At 44.8% G+C, this 17813-nt stretch overlaps 1 protein-coding gene across 1 annotated transcript in view; it reads right to left on the reverse strand.

Moving 5' to 3' along the window:
• The window catches only part of SNX31 (sorting nexin 31), a 63879-nt gene that overhangs the window by 33247 nt on the left and 12819 nt on the right, over nt 1–17813 (reverse strand). The window contains exons 2-4 of the mRNA XM_039233833.1: nt 14377–14441; nt 5079–5189; nt 484–574 (exon numbers count right to left, since the gene is read on the reverse strand). Coding sequence (XP_039089764.1) covers nt 484–574; nt 5079–5189; nt 14377–14436 — 262 coding nt within the window. The 5' untranslated portion in view covers nt 14437–14441. The remainder of the gene's footprint in view (nt 1–483; nt 575–5078; nt 5190–14376; nt 14442–17813) is intronic.

The raw sequence follows: 17813 nt of genomic DNA on the forward strand, positions 1-17813 counted from the left end.
TTCACTAACTCATTACGTATTTTAAGAACCTGAGAACTTATTTACGACATCCACATTTTATAGCAAACCGTCCTTAACTAAGAGAAATGATAGTGTGATGAGATGTCCTGACCTCAGGAGTCCAGCACTCCGTTTATGAGGGGGCTGTGGCATGTAGTGGCCAGCAGCCAGGCCACAAGGGTAAAGGTGAGACGGACATTAGGACTGGGAACAGGGCAGGCATGAGAGGAAGTGCAGTCACTAGGAAGGACCTGACACCTTGCTTTGGTCCATGCTAGCTGTCTGGAGTGGCTCATCCCCAGCTTACCCTGAACACAGACACAACCTCCCACCCCCCCAACTTTTGATCTAGGGGCTGAGAACAGTAGCAGGGAACGCACACTGCCCCTACTCGGCTGTATCTCCTGCGTCCCCTGGGCTGAGCCCCTGCCCACACCTGCCCAACCCCATCTCCTGGCTGCCCCGCCTTCCTCCTTTCCTCACCAGAGAGCTTGCCCTCTTTGCAAAACCGAATGAGAAATAGGCCGAAGTAGCTCAAGAGCTCCTGACACAGTCCAATTTTGTGTGACACCACCTGTAGAAATAAACAAAGACAAGAAAGGGGGGGAAGGCATTAGGAGTGTCCGCCATGCTTACTGCAATATGCAGAATTTGAAATTGCCCATAAACATCAATAAGAAGTGTTTTAATGGGCTGCAGACATTAAAAGTAATCTTTTCCAGGGGCGCTTGGGTGGTTCAGTTGGTTAAGCGTCCAACTCTTGGTTTCAGCTCAGATTGAGCTCTTTTGGTTTTGTGGGTTCAAGACCCACATTGGGCTCTGAGCTGGCAACTCAGAGCCTGCTTAGGATTCTCTGTCTCTGTCTCTCTGCCCCTCCCCAACTTGCACTGTCTCTGTCTGTCTCAAAAATAAATAAAAACTTGGGGGGGAAAAAGCTAATCTTTTCTGAATCTAAAAATGGTAAAACTAATTTCAGAAAATTTATAAATTAAGAAAATTAGAGTGAAGAAAGGAAAAACCTCCTCCAGCACAATGGACACCAACTGGCCTCCGCTGAGGATGGCTGTCCCATCTGGGACAGGGATGTGTCTCCCAGATGGTTTGGTCATTATGGTCCACTGGAGGGCGGCAGCCATTCCCCACGACTGGCTGTCCTGTGATCTCTGCCCCTGGGGCCCTCACATCTATTTACCTTCCAATGGGCTGGATTCTCAGACACTGGGAGAAGGGATGTTCCCCAGCACTTGGCTGGCATATAAGTGTACAAGCTACTGTCCACCTTTGCCACCCCAGGCCTGCTTCCGTCTGACGTCTCCTGTGATGGTCAAGTCTAATTTACATGACGTTTGCTCAGTGAAACCTTGGATCCCAGGCACAGGCTGCTCTCATCTCATATTCCGTCCTGACCTTTACATCAAACGGCTTTTACCTCAACACCAGTGGTTTCATTTCTACCAGCGGGTCATGAGGCTGTAGCGTCATCATGTTTTATATTCACTCACCTTCCCTTAGCAGGAATGTCCATGCTACCACAGATTCTCCCCTTCCTCTCTCCCCCATACCCCTACCCCATTTAAGGCTGGGCTCCAAAGTGACATCTTTGCTTGCGCACTCTGAATTCACCAGATCACCTCTGTAACACTCGAGGATTTCACCTCCACAGCCGGGGGTGTGAGCTGATGCTTTAACCATGGCTCCAGGTTCTCAAGGTGGCAATTGTACAAATACCAGGCTCAGAGGGGCACTTTTCTTGTCAGAGATCTGTAAATTACCTCATGAGACAGTCTTATTAGGTAGATGATGAGTGGGTGTGCTCGGCATAGCTTTGAAAATAAAGAAGAGCCCGGGAACGTTATACAACATTCACTAAAGGCTTATCCCCATTCGCCTTCTTCCTCCCTCACCCTTCCCCATTCCCTTGCAAAAGCCCCAACCCAAAACACAGCACTCCTGTGCGCAAGGGTGAGTGTGTGCTGGCGTGTAACAGATGGCAAAGACATCTTTTCCTAGAGTATGACCCACGTCCATTCGGATTAGATTTCTCTCTTCTCTGACTCATTCTGTGAAAACAGCAAGCTTACACATAAGGGCAGATAAAGGAGCAGGGGAAGGAATGGAGGAGGCTCTTTTATTTATAAAGACATAAACACACGTACCTTCTTTGGAGAGGAGTAGGCATTGACAAAAAAAGAGACACAATAACATTTTCTTCTTAGCAAATGTTAAGGATACTTCAAAACACAAGCACCACCAATAAAACCACATTAGCACAAATGTCTAAAGAACCAAAAAGAGATTTTAGCCTGTTGCTGGTCCTTAAGGAGCCCAGCAGGATGGTGGGGAGGTAGAGAGTGGAGGAAAGTACGCTCGAGAAGATATAAACAACGATTTTTTTTAAGTTTTATTTTATTTTTTTTTGAGAGAGAGAGAGAGAGAAAGAGTGGAGAAGGGGCAGAAAGAGACAGGGGGCCAGAGGTTCCAAAGCAGGCTCTGTGCTGACAGCAGAGAGCCCGACACGGGGCTCAGACCCATGAAACATGAGCTCATGACCAGCGCTGAAGTCGGACGCTTAACTGACTGAATCACCCAGGCACCCCCCAAAAATGATTCTCAATTACAAAATTTAAATTATTTTTTATAAATCTTTTTTTAATGCTTTATTTCTGAGAGAGAGAGACAGCATGAGCAGGGGAGGTCAGAGAGAGAGGGAGACACAGAATCCGAAACAAGCTCCAGGCTCTGAGCTAGCTGTCAGCACAGAGCCCGATGCGGGGCTCAAACCCACAAACCGTGAGATCATGACCTGAGCTGAAGTTGGACACTTAACCAACTGAGCCACCCAGGTGCCCCCAAAATTTAAATTATTTTTATGCAAGCTGGAGACTCACCCAGGGGCTGGGAAGTCACATGTCTGCTTGGCCAACTGCTCACTCTGCTTTTCATAGAAACTCCACTACTTCAAGGACAGAACCTCCAGGTAAACTTATTTGATGCTGATGATGTCAGGGTCAGGGGGTTGACCTTCTCACAAGTCAGTGTGATTAGAACAGGAAAGGTATATTTTTTGGAGATCACAAATGTATCTAGTTAAACTTATGCTCTTTGTTAAGAGAGGAACTGGACAAAATAGATGGCATTGTGGAACCAAAGATTTACTGCCCTACTCAATTCAGCAAGCCTTCTGATATCGGTAATAATGCCCGTATTGAGAAGTAACCAGAACCTTCACTGTTGAAACATGAGCTACTTCTATAATTACTAAGACGCTGTCTTGAAAGGTTAAGCAACTTACCCAAACCCACACAGCTATGACGTGGCAGCACCGTCACTTGAATCCAGCGCTTGCCCCACCCCAGCAGACAGGAGACCCTGCACTCCCACTGGCAGCCAACTTCAGCTGCGGTCTAGTCAGGCCAGCGAGACCCATTTGTGGGAAACATGTCAATAATGATGTGATCTGGCAGGGCGGATGCTCACCCGTTCTCTCCGGAACCAACCATTCCCAAATCATCTCACATCCCACGTGGGTTACATGCTTGGCCTTGGAGGTGTCTGTGTTTGTGGCCTCCACCCCCCTGTCCCCCAACACCCCTCCCCCCAAAATTACTACCCTCCTCCTTCACTGTGTCAGTCTCCACCATGCAGGTCCTGGGAAGGCAATTTACAGAACCATGTTTCTGTGTTTGGGGGGCTTTTTGGTATAAATCCCCTGAGGCATTAAGCATCAAGGGCCTTTGATGCTTTTTTAGAGATATTCCGGAAGGCAGGATAGAAGATTGGCAGGAAGCAGGGACTAGTTTGGAGGCTGCTATAGAAATCTAGCTGAGAAATGAGGGCTCAAACTAGGATGAGGTTGGAGAGGAGGAAATGGGGAGACAGGAATTATAAGGAGACTTGGGACACAATGTCAGTAGGATTTGGGGGTCAGGGGGTGAAGGACGGGGACCCAAGGGTAACTTCTCAGTGGATGGCCTCAGCAATGAGGTGGCTGCTAATCCCATTCAACAAGACTAGCAACACAGGAGCCAAAAGCGGTTGTGTGCAATGACTTTCGTAGGAAGGAAGGTCCAAAATGATCACTCTTGGGCAGAGCAAGGACCCTAGAGAAGGCCAGGAGGGCATGGGCCAGCTTGAAACTCCAGGCTGGAAAGAGGAGCCGTGTTTCAGGGAGGAGGACCCCCTATCCCATAGTCTCAGGTAAAGGTGGGCTTGAGAGCTGGAGCCCAACAGGGCTGGCTCGTTTCCTGCCTAGAAGGTGTCAAGTACGATGTCCCCAGCACAAGAACATTCTGTCCTTGGGAAGACCCTAGAAACTTTCTCACTTCCACCTGGTTATAACTTCATATTCTCCCTCACATACTTCTCTAGAGAATTAGAACTAAAACCATCCAAAGGACAAGGACCTGGGAGCAGTATGTGGGTGTGAGAAGCTGGTGTTCCTTAGAAACCCAGGGTGGGAAGGAAAGGCCCCAGGGACAGAGCTGGTAATGGCCACATCTAAAGATGGCATGGGTAGTCTCTGTGTCTCGTCTTCGGAGTCCTCACAGAACCAACTTAAACTCAGGTCTGGCCCTCTGGACGCAGACTTAGACCTGCTGGAGTTTTGGTTTCTGGTGAGGCAGGAGGGACGACTCTCTCAGCCTTCAAGAAATCTGCTGTCACTCTCTGCCAGAAACTGTCACCAGCCTACCTGGGTACAGCCTGTTTCGGACTCATCTGGACTCCACTCCCCTTGCTGCTCCCAACCACGAGGGCATCCCATAATACAGCACTTGGAGTATCTCCAGGGCACATCCTTGGTTGAGTCCCAGGGAACTGACAGTAGTATTAGGAAGGGCCTAGAAGATGTTGGGGAAGTTGATGCCCACAGGGCAGGTAAAACCAGATGCCCTGGAGGACACATTGTAGCTCAGATTCCTTGGTCAGTCTCCCAGAAAATCCAGCCTCTCTACAGATATGTCATCCAGAGTAGAATAATAGGCAGGAAGCTTCTGGAAGGCAACCCTATCCTAGTCCCTGCCCTCAAACAGAATGATTCCTAAATTCAGTTGTGGAGCTGCAGTTTAGACAAAGTTTACCTCTAGAACTCTTTCAGCAGTATCCGATGTTAGAATTTCAATTTGAATATTCCTTCCATCAGGCAGAAATATATCCAGAGAGGCTGTCTTGGTAGTGATGCTAAATGTGTCCTGCAAGCAAAGGAAAAGCACAGTGAGCCTCCCAGTGCCCTTCAATGGGGTATGCGGAGCAGGAAAAGTCAGTAGCTTCTTCTACTTGGACCCTCAGGGCATACGTTACCCAGAAACACACAGAGCTGACTGCAGAGCTTTGGGGGATGGTGTTTTGAGGCGCTTGAGGGGTGGGATGAAGAGGGGTATGGAAGGGCCGAGGCAAAGCAATGACATGCTGCCTGAATAATTTCCAAATAAACGACAAGGCATCCATTTTAAGGAAAAAAAGCTTTTGATAAAATCATCCACCTGACCCTGGGGAACCTCAGATTTTAATTTTCACTTTGAATATTTCCAGTTATCCCTAAAAGTCCCATAAAAGTCTTCTGAATGGGGGGCGCCTGGGTGGCTCAGTTGACTAAGCGTCTGACTCTCGATTTCAGCTCAGTTCATGATCTCATGGTTTGTGGGTTCGAGCCTTGCGTCAGGCTCTGTGCTGACAGTGTAAAACCTGCTTGGAATTCTTTCTCTCCCTCTCTCTCTACCCCTCCTTTGCTCGCTCACTCTCTCAAAATAAATAAGTCAACTTAAAAAAAATTTTTTTTTAAATCTTCTGAATGAAGAAGCCTGTCATTATCAGGTAAGTAAGCATCCACCTGAGGCCACCCCCAGCTCAGCCCTATTTTGCTTGCATTTATGCATACTGCAAGGGGACACGTGTGCTAGAGGCTACTGCAAATCAGGGGACCTATGAAGTTCTTGGATGGAATGTTCTAGAATGTCAAGGACATGCTAGAGACACTGGAAGACCTTCAGAGTGTAGGAAAATGTGAAGCTGAAGTTAGTGCTCATTGACCATAGAGAGAGGGACCCCAGGAGGGGGCATGGCCAGTTGCCACACAACTGAGCCTCACAGGGCAGTGGCATCAGGCAGAAGGCTGTTTTTAGCACCTCCCAAATGGGATGCTGTCGGTCCACAGGACTGCCTCATCTCTGGGAGGCTGCTTCAAGTCAGAGCCTCTCTCATCCCAATTCTACAACAGGATTAAACCCTGATGTACCAACACATCCTCTGTAGGCAAGGAGCTTACTTCTCTCCTGGGCATTTAGAAGAGCAGTGGATACATATGACCCTGGGGAGAATGGATAAAAGAGCCACTCAAATCATCGTCTGTGTCCTAAGCCTCCTATAGAAGCTGGGATGTTAGTAATACAGAGGAGCAGAAGGTAAGATCTCCTTAGGGCCAAGGCAATGTGCACCCAAGCCTCCTTCCTGGTCTCAGGCTGGGAGAGAGAGGAACCAAATGACCAATCCTAAGGTTGTTTGAAGATCACAGAATTGGGCTCAGGCAAGCTGACCAAGTGGGACTTTCCCCTCAACAGGCAACACCCCCCTTTTCCTCACTGCCCCCCACATTCACAGATATAACATTTCCAGTTTTACAGGGACCGCATTGCCCAGGTACCCCAGCAGGCCAATCACATTAGTGACAGGCTCAGTTTTCCTAATTTTATCAGAGGTCAAGCTTTGACTTTACATTTTAACTCCCCACCCCCAACCCTCCTGCCATGTTCTATGATTCTGAATCTGAGTGCTTTAGAAGAGAAAATCTGCTATTTTCCAAATTCAAAGGGTTGGTCCAAAAAAACCAAACCAACCATGTTTATGAATATCTATATATTTAGGCAGTATGTATATATAGTATATCATTTATGAATAAATATGCATATATTTACTATATACAAATATATTGATAAAACATGATACTGAGAACTGTGCTCTGTGCCAACGGCTTCACATAGAGTAACACATCTGATTCTTGTAGCACTGCCATGCGACAGATACACGTATTAATCCCCCTTTATCAGATGAGGAAAAGTTCACAACAGTTAAATAACTGGCCCGAGGACACTTGGCTGGGTGGCAGCAGAGGCAGTTGTCAAGACCTCCACCACGTGACTCTAGGGCCTGGGATCCAAGTAAGTGACCCAAGAATTTCCAACAATAGGCCTCCCTCCAGCCCTGTGATGGTGGCCCTTGAATGCCCGTGGCGAGGCCCTCACCTCCAGTCTGATGGGATGTGCAGAAGGGGCCTTTGGGAAGCGGTTAGGGCTGGATGAGGTTGTGTCCCCCATGATGGAATTACCGCCCTTTAAAGAAGGGACAGCAGAGGGCCTGTTCTCCCTCTCTGAGTATGCAAAGAGGACACAGATTTCTCACAGTTCCAGGAATTTCTATTAAGCCACCCTGTCTGTATTTTATGATGTCTGATGCAAATGGAATACTTCTAACACTTTTTTCGCTCTCAAAGTGCCCAAATTTGGATAAGGTATCTGACTCCCACGTTGCCGCCCTCACACCAGTGTAAGGTACCATGTTGTGCTGCCTCCCTCCGCACGCAGTAGGTTTCTGTCGGTGTGACCAGAATCTGTCACTTTTCAAACAGTCCTGTGGCTGTGAGTCCTGTCACAAGGGGGCTCGGAATCAGCAAATGCTGATCTCTTACCAGTTTTTTCCTCCAAGTGCCTGGTGCCAGGACAACCCACTTCCTGGCACGCTTTGAGAATCACTCCAAGTTCTCCCACAAAATGTCAGGACTCCTGGTTTCCCCACACCTCAGCACAGGCCCTGAGCTCCCACACAACCTCAGGCCACACTTCCTTCGCCTCTCCTTTCCAGGGGAACCTTTGGAAGATTTCTCTAGTTCCCCTGGAGTCATGATAACTGAGTGACGATGAAACACAGCAGGGTCCCCAAGACTCCATATTTAGCTGAGATACAGGTAGTCAGGGGTAATGGCCTCCCCCAGATAATTGTTGCAAAGGTTTCTAGGAACATCCTTGCTTAGATGTTGGCTCTCATGTTCTGGGGTCTATAATCACAAGCATCTCTTACCGCAGGGGGAAAACACTCACAAAATGAATGAAAAGAATTTCATTGCTTTTTGGTAAGCTTCCAGGGGAAAGCCTAGCAATTTTTATTACCACAGTGTTAACTCCCAACTCAAACCAAACTGCAGCCTGGTAAGATAGCTAAATTACATAAACGGTTAAAATGAAATAAAAGCACACCTTTATTAAATTCCTCTGCAAAAGTGAGAAAGATTGGATTGTAGAGCAGGTCAGATTATAGATGGCCCTGAAATCAGACACCTGAGGATTTTATTAAAAAGGCAAAAGAAGGGGGCTCCCGGGTGGCTGAGTCTGTTAGGCATCCAACTTCAGCTCAGGTCATGATTTCGCAATTCATGAGTTTGAGCCCTACCTCGGGCTTGCTGCTGTCAGCATGGAGCCCATTTCAGATCCTCTGCCCCTCCCCCCACTGCCCCTCCCCGGCTTGTGCTATGTCTCTCTATCTCTCTCTCTCAGAAATAAATAAACCTTAAAAAAAAGACAGAAGGGAGCAGGGGAAAACACTCACAAAATGAATGAAAAGAATTCATTATGGAGAGATTTTGTCTGGTAGTGAAAATGGGCAGGAAGAGAGAATGGAGGGTAGGGGACCCTCCGAGTTGGCTGTAGTAATCTGCTCATGCACACTTAGGGACTGGGCTGGAGCACGTGAAGAAACAGGTTCCAAGCCCAGCTGCTGCACCTGCCACATGTGACCTTATGTAAACCTGGAGAGGTTACTCGCCCCTGTAGTTCTCATTCCTTCTGCTCTCCAATAAGGACAGTCATAGTGCCCACCCCACAGGGCTGTGGTCAAGATTCAAGGAAGCAACATGTAGAATTTGGAATGGCGCTCGCTGCAAACACCCAAATGGCAGCCATATTGTTTTGTTATTGTTAGCAGAAGAAATGAGAAGGAGGTTATGTACCTTTGATTAGAAGTAGTGCCAATAGATAAGATATAAAGGATTCAAGAAAAGATTTAGGAAGATAGTTTTAACATTCATATCAAAGCAAGGTCTGAGTTGTGTAAATTTTACATCTTACACTGTCTCTTGAGTCTCTCTACTTTTCCTCTCCACTGCCAGCACCTTAGACCCAACTGACATCTCCTCTCCCTAGACTCCTGTGATGGCCTCCTTGCTTCCATTCTTACCCCACACAAAGCACTCCCCACGTAGCAGCCAAAGAAATATTTTACAGCGCAGATCTAAAAATGTCCTTCCCTTGCTTAAAACCGTCCAATGTCCTTACGTTGTTCACGGCAGGGAGCTATGCTCACCGCTATGTCACCAACGCCGGCCTTACACTGCTCACAGGACGCTACAAGGAAAACCACAACTTTCTCTGACTCACACCACTTCTGACACTATCTGGAGTTAGCACAGACCCCACAGGTTAAGGGCTCAGTGCCACAAGACTTCCCCTCCCCAGTTTCAGATGCCAGTCACAAATCCAGGCCTCCCACATGTCTGACCAACTGGTCAGAAATCAGGAGCTCCCGGGGCGCCTGGGTGGCTTAGTCGGTTGAGCGTCCGACTTTCGCTTAGGTCATGATCTCGCGGTTCGTGGGTTCGAGCACCGCGTCGGGCTCTGAGCTGACTGCCAGCTCGGAGCCTGGAGCCTGTTTCAGTCTGTGACTCCCTCTCTCTCTGACCCTCCCCTGCTCATGCTGTCTCTCTCTCTCTCTCCTAGAAATAAATAAAACATTAAAAAAAAAAAGAAAAGAAAAAAGAAATCAGGAGCTCCCACAACACCCTCCTCAAGATTGGTAGTTTTCTAGAATGGCTCACAGAACGCAGGAAAGCTCTTTTTACCTACTATTGCCCACTTATTAAAAAGGAAACTGCCCACAAATAGCCAAATGGAAGAGATGCACAGGGCAAGGTATGTGGAAAGGGGCACATAGCTTCCACGCCCTCTCTGGGCACGCCACCCTGCCAGTACCTCAGCATGGTCACCAGTTCCAAAGCTCTCTGTACCCCACAGTTTAGGGACTTTTATGGAGGCTTTATCACACAGGCATGATCAATTATTAACTCAATTTCCAGCTCTTCTCCCTTGTAGACCAGGGGCTGGGGCTGGAAGTCCCAACCCTCTAACTCTGCCTTCCACCAGTCCCCATCTTGAAGCTATCTAGGAGCCCCCAGCCACCAGTCACCTCATTAACATGCAAAAGGTCACTCTGATCTTTCCAGAGATTCTAGAGGCTTAGCATATCAGAAGCTTGTGTAAGACACTCTTATTACCTTTAATACTCAAGAAATTACAAGGGTTTAAGGGCACCTAGGTGACTGGATTGGTTAAGTGTCCAACTCTTGATTTTGACTCAGGTCATGATCTCACGGTTTGTGAGATCAAGCCTTGTGTCTGCTTGGGATTCTCTGTCTCCCTCCCTCTCTGCCCATCCCCCACTCATGTGCATGCATGTGTGGGCTCGCTCTCTCTCGCTCTCTCTCCCTCAAAAATAAATAAACACTTTTAAAAGGGTTTGGAGAAGATTCATCACAGTCAAGTGGGATTTATTCCTGGGATGCAAGGGTGGTTCAATATTAGCAAATCAATCAGTGTGATATATTACGTCAACAGGAGAAAGGATAAAAAAAAAACCATATTATCATTTCAATAGATGCGGAAAAATCATTCAACAAAGTACAACATCCATTCCTGATAAAAACTCCCAACAAAGTAGGTTTAGAGGAAACATACCTCAACATAATAAAGACCATATGTGAAAAACCCATAGCTAACATCATACTCAATGGTGAAAAACTGAGAGCTTTTCCTCTAAGATCAGAAACAAAACACGGATGTCCACTGTCTTTTAACATGGTACTGGAAGTCCCAGCACAGCAATCACACAAGGGGAAGAAATAAAATTCTTCCAAATTGGTAAGGAAGAAGTAAAACTTTCACTATTTGGAGATGACACATTACTAAACATAGGAAACCCAAAAGACTCCATGAAAAAACTACTAGAACTGACAAATTTTCAGTAACGTCACAGGATACAAAATCAATATACAGAAATCCACTATATTTCTGTATGCTAATAATGAAGTAGCAGAAAGAGAAATGAAAAAAGCAGTCCCATTAACAATTGCACCAAAAAATAATAAAATATCTAGGAATAAATTTAACCAAAGAGGTGAAAGACCTGTATTCTGAAAATGATAAAACACTAATGAAAGAAATTAAAGATGACACAAACAAATGGAAAGATATTCCATGCTCATGGATTGAAAGAACAAATATTGTTAAAATGTCCATACTATCTGAAGCAATATACAGATTTAATGCAACCCCATCAAAATAGCAACAGCATTTTTCACAGAACTTTTTTTGAGAGACAGCATGAGCAGGGGAGGGGCAGAGAGAGAGGGAGACACAGACTCTGAAGCAGGCTCCAGGCTCTGAGCTGTCAGCACAGAGCCCGAGGCAGGGCTCGAACCCACAAACTGTGAGATAATCACCTGAGCTGAAGTTGGACACTAAACCAACTGAGCCACCCAGGTGCCCCCAAAATCCTAAAATTTCTATGGAATCACAAAAGACCCCACTGGCCAAAGCTATCTGAAGAAAGAAGAACAAAACTGGAGATATATCTATTCCAGATTTCAAGATATACTACAAAGCTGCAGTAATCAAAACAGAACAATATCGGCACAAAAACAGACACATAGATTAAAGAAACACACTAGAGAGCCCAGAAAATAAAATCACTCCTGAGCCTGAGCTCTTAACCACTAAGCCAGTCCTGAGGCTACTTAATCAACAAGAGGGTTTAAAACGCTCGATCACGGTATGTGGAAGGTTGGTTACGGCTTCACTGCTAGACAAGCTGTTCGGACCTTCAGGCTGGATGTTAGAGAAGGTGCTCAGAAACAAGAGGGAAGAGGGGCGCCTGGGTGGCTTAGTCGGTTAAGCGTCCGACTTTTGCTTAGGTCATGATCTCGCGGTTCATGGGTTCGAGCCCCGCGTCGGGCTCTGAGCTGACTGCCAGCTCAGAGCCTGGAGCCTGTTTCAGTCTGTGACTCCCTCTCTCTCTGACCCTCCCCTGCTCACGCTGTCTCTCTCTCTCTCTCCTAGAAATAAATAAAACATTAAAAAAAAATTTAAAAAAAGAAACAAGAGGGAAGATCCAGAAGTACAACAGATGGAGTCAAAAGACTCGACCAGAGCTCCTCCCCGAACACGATGTCAGCTGGCTCACAAAGCGCAGCCCCTTGCAAAGCTGAGTGACCACCTGAGAAGAAATAACAGGGGGCCTGGGCAAAACTCCCGCAGGAAAGGAGGGAGGGATTGCAACCAAGAGTAAAAAATATATCCCCAAAACAATGCCACTGAGGAGATGACAATGATAGATGTATTCATAAAAATACAGCTTCTCTAATGCAGAGAATGTATGAACCCCTCAGAAAAGAGGTAAGATAACAAAAGAATATAAAAGTAAGCTGGCAACGTTGGTGGAAGAAACAGAAGAGAAAAATAAAGCCGTTAGAAAAGTACAAATCTCCTATCAACCATAGTCAAAGTATGGAAAGAGCCCAAATGTCCATTGACTGATGAATGGATAAAGAAGATGTGGTTATATATACACAACGGAGTAGTACTCGGCAATCCAAAAGAATGAAATCCTGCCATTTGCAACTACATGGATGGAACTAGAGGGTATCATTCTAAGTGAAACCAGTCAGAGAAAGAGAAATATCATATGACTTCACTCATAGGAGGATTTAAGATACAAAACAGATGAACAAAAGGGAAAGGAAGCAAAAATAATATAAAAACGAGGGAGGGGGAGGGGACAAAACATAAGAGACTCTTAAATATGAAGAACAAGCAGAGGGTTTCTGGAGGGATTGTGGGAGGGGGGGTGGGCTAAATGGGTAAGGGGCATTAAGGAATCTACTCTTGAATCATTGTTGCACTATATGCTAACTAACTTGGATGTAAATTTTTAAAAAATTAATTTAAAAAAATGACAGTAAAAATCTCATCAGAAAAAACAAGTCGTGGTAAAAAACTAACAGAACTAAAATCGAGCAAAAAAAATCTTCCAAATTACCAGAAAAAAAGACACTTAAAACAAAGCTCCAAAACACTGACAGCCCATGAATGGTTTTTAAAAGGCACTGAAAGCAAAAACCATAATGTACACAAAAAACAGGACAGAAGTGAGGCCAAATGTACCTCTGTGTACTGACAGAATGATTTGCAAGATACAGAACTAAAAAAAGAGTTCAGTAAGCGTGTAGAGTATGTGCTTATTTATAAAACAAAAAGGATACGCATACATATGAATGCTTGTATAAGCACAAAAGCGTGTAGAAAGAACATATATTAAACTGTAAACAGTTGTTTCTGAAGAGGGGTCCTGGAGGTGTGTGGTGGGATCATGAACCCTTTTGTGCTATTCGAATTTTACCGCCATCACCACCTCAACAAACTTTTCAAAGGAAAAGAAAGTACATGTGCTTCAAGCCATCAAATATATGTGAAGATCTGAATGGTGACACAATGGGAGATGCCCAGATCATTTCTCGGGTTGAATGGACCAGTTACCATACCGACGTGGTTGACCTACTGAATAAATGAAATTTGCTCCCATTTTTTTTTTTTATAAATCCAATCAAAGTATCATTCCTCCCCTAACTAGGATCGAGTGCAATAATATCAGATTATTGTTCTGACTTCAATCTTCTCAAAGATTTCCATTCAGTCAAGAACATACTTGCAGGCATAAAAATGTTCCCACATGTACAACTAGAACCTACTTGGCAAACTTCTAGCATCTACAGGGCAAGTGGCCAGTGGTTGCTTGGGCCAATAAAGGAAAGGGAGCTGCTGTATGTCATTCTGTTCAGACTGAATCTTTTCTGTGATCAATTTACAGCAAAGTTAGGAGCAGGAGATAATGCAAGTAATAGCTGGCGAGGCCATTACTGGTGTGTGGTCATCTTCAGTGTGGCACACCTGATCCCGGCCAGAGAGGCAGGGTCGCAGAACTGTCATGGGGCCCCTTCATGATAAAAGGTTCTCTTCTCCATGGCCAGTTTTGAGAGGTACAATGCTTAGGCTCCAGGATAAAAAGGTATCTGCTGAATTAAAACGAGTTCAAAAGTCAAGTGACACACTTGTTTTCCATCTAGAATCTAAACCTCCAAAAGAACAACATAGGAACCATCCCCCATGTCCTCCACAGGAATGCATTCTACCCCATGAGTTGCTGAGGGCCGGAAACACACACGTGGCAACTCAGAGACATGTTCTGTAGCAAAATAACGACCTTAGTAAAGAAGAGCACGCTTACCAGCTGTACGAGTTTTAAAAAGTCCACGAAGACGTCACTTCTCAACATGTTTGGCTCCATGGTTACTGAAAAATATGGATGGAGAGCCAGGTTAGCATGGGGCTGGGTTGACCTGTCTATTAAATTGCTCCATCCTCCGGGGAGCCCTACAGGCCTTGCCAGTACATGAGTGCCTCCTAGGGCAATGGAGCTAAGACCTTTCACATACATGAAAATCTACAAAGCTTGCCTCCTCCTGGCAGCCTTGATAGAGACATAAACCCATCATATCCGTCCCAGGAACCTCACTCGGTTCACACATCCCGTATTGCTCAGTATCCATCTTACTGCTGCCCTAGCGGGAAGATGAAGTTAGTATGAAAAAGCAAAGAGATCTTTTTTTTTTTTAATGTTTTATTTATTTTTAGGAGAGAGAGAGAGAGCGCGAGCAGGGGAGGGTCAGAGAGAGAGGGAGACACAGACTGAAACAGGCTCCAGGCTCCGAACTGGCAGTCAGCACAGAGCCCGACGCGGTGCTCGAACCCACGATCCGTGAGATCATGACCTAAGCGAAAGTCGGACGCCCAACCGACTAAGCCACCCAGGCTCCCCAGCAAACAGATCTTTAAACCGATCCTGGGACCCCTGCTTTGGCGAGACATTTCTTAATTTGAAGACCTGAAGTCAATCAAGAAACCCTGATTGATTGAGAGCATGTCTCATAATGACAGGACCTCTCAAGAGGTTATCCCCCACAAAGTGATTATAAGGCTGTTGGATTTAAAGTTTTCTATCCAAGAACGAAATCTTACCATTTGCAACAACATGGACAGAACTAGAGGCTATTACGCCAAGCAAAATAAGTCAGTCGGAGAAAGACAAATATCATATGATTTCACTCAGATGTGGAATTTAAGAAACACAACAGATGAACATAGGGGAAGGGAAGGAAAAAGAAGATAAAAACAGAAAGGGAGGCAGACCGTTAGAGACTCTTACATTCAGAGAACAAACTGAGGCTTGCTGGTGGGGTAGTGGGTGGGGGGATGGGTTAAATGGGTGATGGGCATTACGGAGGGCACTTGTTGGGATGAGCACTGGGTGTTGCATGTAAGTGATCAATTGCTAAATTCTAGTCCTGAAATCATTATTACACTATATGTTAACTTGGATTAAAAAAGTAATAAATTAAGGGTGAAAAAAATAATAAAGTTTTCTATTCTTTTATACCTATAAGAGTATTTACACTCTTAGTTTTAAAGCTCAGATCCCAATATTCAGGTGCTGTGGCCACAGCAGAGACTTCCCCCTGAGAGGTCCAAACTCCTGCATGAGGTCCTTACCAGCCTGCTTCCTCATTTCTTTTTTTCTTCAATTTTTTAAAAATTGTTTTTATTTATTTCTGAGAGAGAGAGAGAGAGACAGCATGAGCAGGGGAGAGTCAGAGAGAGAGGGAGACACAGAATTTGAAACAGGCTCCAGGCTCTGAGCTGGCAGTCAGCACAAAGCCCAACACAGGGCTCGAACCCATGAACCGTGAGCCTCACAAACCGTAAGATCTGACCTGAGCTGAAGTCGGATGCTTAACAAACTGAGCCATCCAGGCGCCCCTGCTTCCTCACTTCTTAAGCCTCTTTTCCGAAATGCTTCTCCTGGGGTCTGCACTTTAGCTACCTTTATGTATTTACTAAATCTGTATCAAATGTCTTTCTGTTTTCTTTTCTTTCCTTTTTTCTTTTATTGCCATTTCAAATGATTTCATCACATAACTTCTTTCTACCAGCATTTAAAACTAGCACTGACTGAAGTCATTTCGGGTCATGCCTTTCCCAAACAATGTTACATTTTTCAATATAAAGTAACTAAAAGAAAGTCTTTCTATCATGAGAAACTTTTTATAAAAGATATTCCTGGGGCACCTGGATGGCTCAGTTGGTTAATCATCTGACTGGCTCAGGTCATGATCTCACCATTCATGAGTTCGAGCCCCATGTCGGGCACTGTGCTGACAGCTCAGAGCCTGGAGCCTGCTTCAGATTCTGTGTCTCCTTCTCTGTACCCCTCCCTCCAAATAAATAAACATTAAAGAATAAAAATTTAAAAAAAAAGATATTCCCTCATTTTAAGGGAGGTGATTTTAGGGTAGACAAAAAAAAAAAAAAAAAAGCCCTCATGTTATTTTCTGGAATGTATGTGGTGTACATGCAAATTAACATAATTGTTAGCATGGATTCTTGGAGATGGGGAAAGCTGTTGAAAAAGTGTTCATCCAACTGGTACTTATTAAGAACCAAGTACAATGCTAAGCCCTTTGTATATTTTCGTTCATTTAATCTTTACAATAAACCCTGGGGTATATATAATCTCCATTTATCAGATAGACACTGAAACTCAGGTCCTATAGCTAGTGAAATACAAACTAAGGATTTGACTGTAGTTCTGACTCTAAGTCACAGCACTAAGCTGCATTGTCTACTTTCTAGGGGACACGGAAGGTATCCTGATGCTATACAGACAAAGGCCAGGCCTAAAAAAGCAACCCCTTAGACACTGTGATCATTTGTGAAAAGACCAGTAGTTTGAAAGAAGTCTTTCACAAAGACATTAGAAATCAAGCCAAGAGAGAATAAAAACTCAATAGGTACTACATTTGGAGTTTGAAAAAGCTTATTTAGGGGCACCTGGGTGGCTCAGTTGGTTAAGCGTCTGACTTTGGCTCAGGTCATGATATCACGGTTCGCGGGTTCAAACCCCATATCGGGCTCTGTGCCGACAGCCAGCCTGGAGCCTGTTTCAGTTCTGTATCTCTCTCTCTCTGACCCATGCTCATGCTGTCTCTCTCTCTCTCTCTCTCTCAGAGAGAGATAAATAAAATAAATAAAACATTAAAAAAGATTTCTTTTAAAGAGGCTTATTTAATGGGTCTAAAAGAGGTATATTCTCCATTAAAAAAGACAAATGAGAAATAGATGACCTGGAATTTTTATTTATTATCTTTAAAAAAACTGTGTGCAGCCATGAGAAATACTGAAGCAAATCTAGAATTTCTGACTTAGAATGAGCTGTAAAATATAGATTTTAGGAGGGGAAAAACAACTTACAGAAAAAAAAAACATTTTTCCTTGTGCTGTGAAGGATATCAGTGGGATAGCTGGTGTACTTTGAAAAAGGACTCTAGATTAGATAACATTATTGTATCAATGTTAATTGCCTGATTTTGATATCTATACTATGACTTGTAGTTATAGTAGAAGTCATATAGTAGTCTCTTGTAGAAGAGAATGTCCTTCAGCAACATGCAGAAAAATGAAACTAGATCATTTTCTCACACCATGCACAAAAATCAACTCAAAATGGATAAAGGACCTGAACGTGAGACAGGAAACTATCAACACCCTAGAGGAGAAAGCAGGAAACAACCTCCTTGACCTCCACCGCAGCAACTTCTTACTTGACAC

The sequence above is a fragment of the Hyaena hyaena genome, unplaced genomic scaffold (assembly GCF_003009895.1).
Source record: "Hyaena hyaena isolate Hyena2069 unplaced genomic scaffold, ASM300989v1 scaffold_79, whole genome shotgun sequence".
NCBI classification, from domain to species: Eukaryota; Metazoa; Chordata; class Mammalia; order Carnivora; family Hyaenidae; genus Hyaena; species Hyaena hyaena.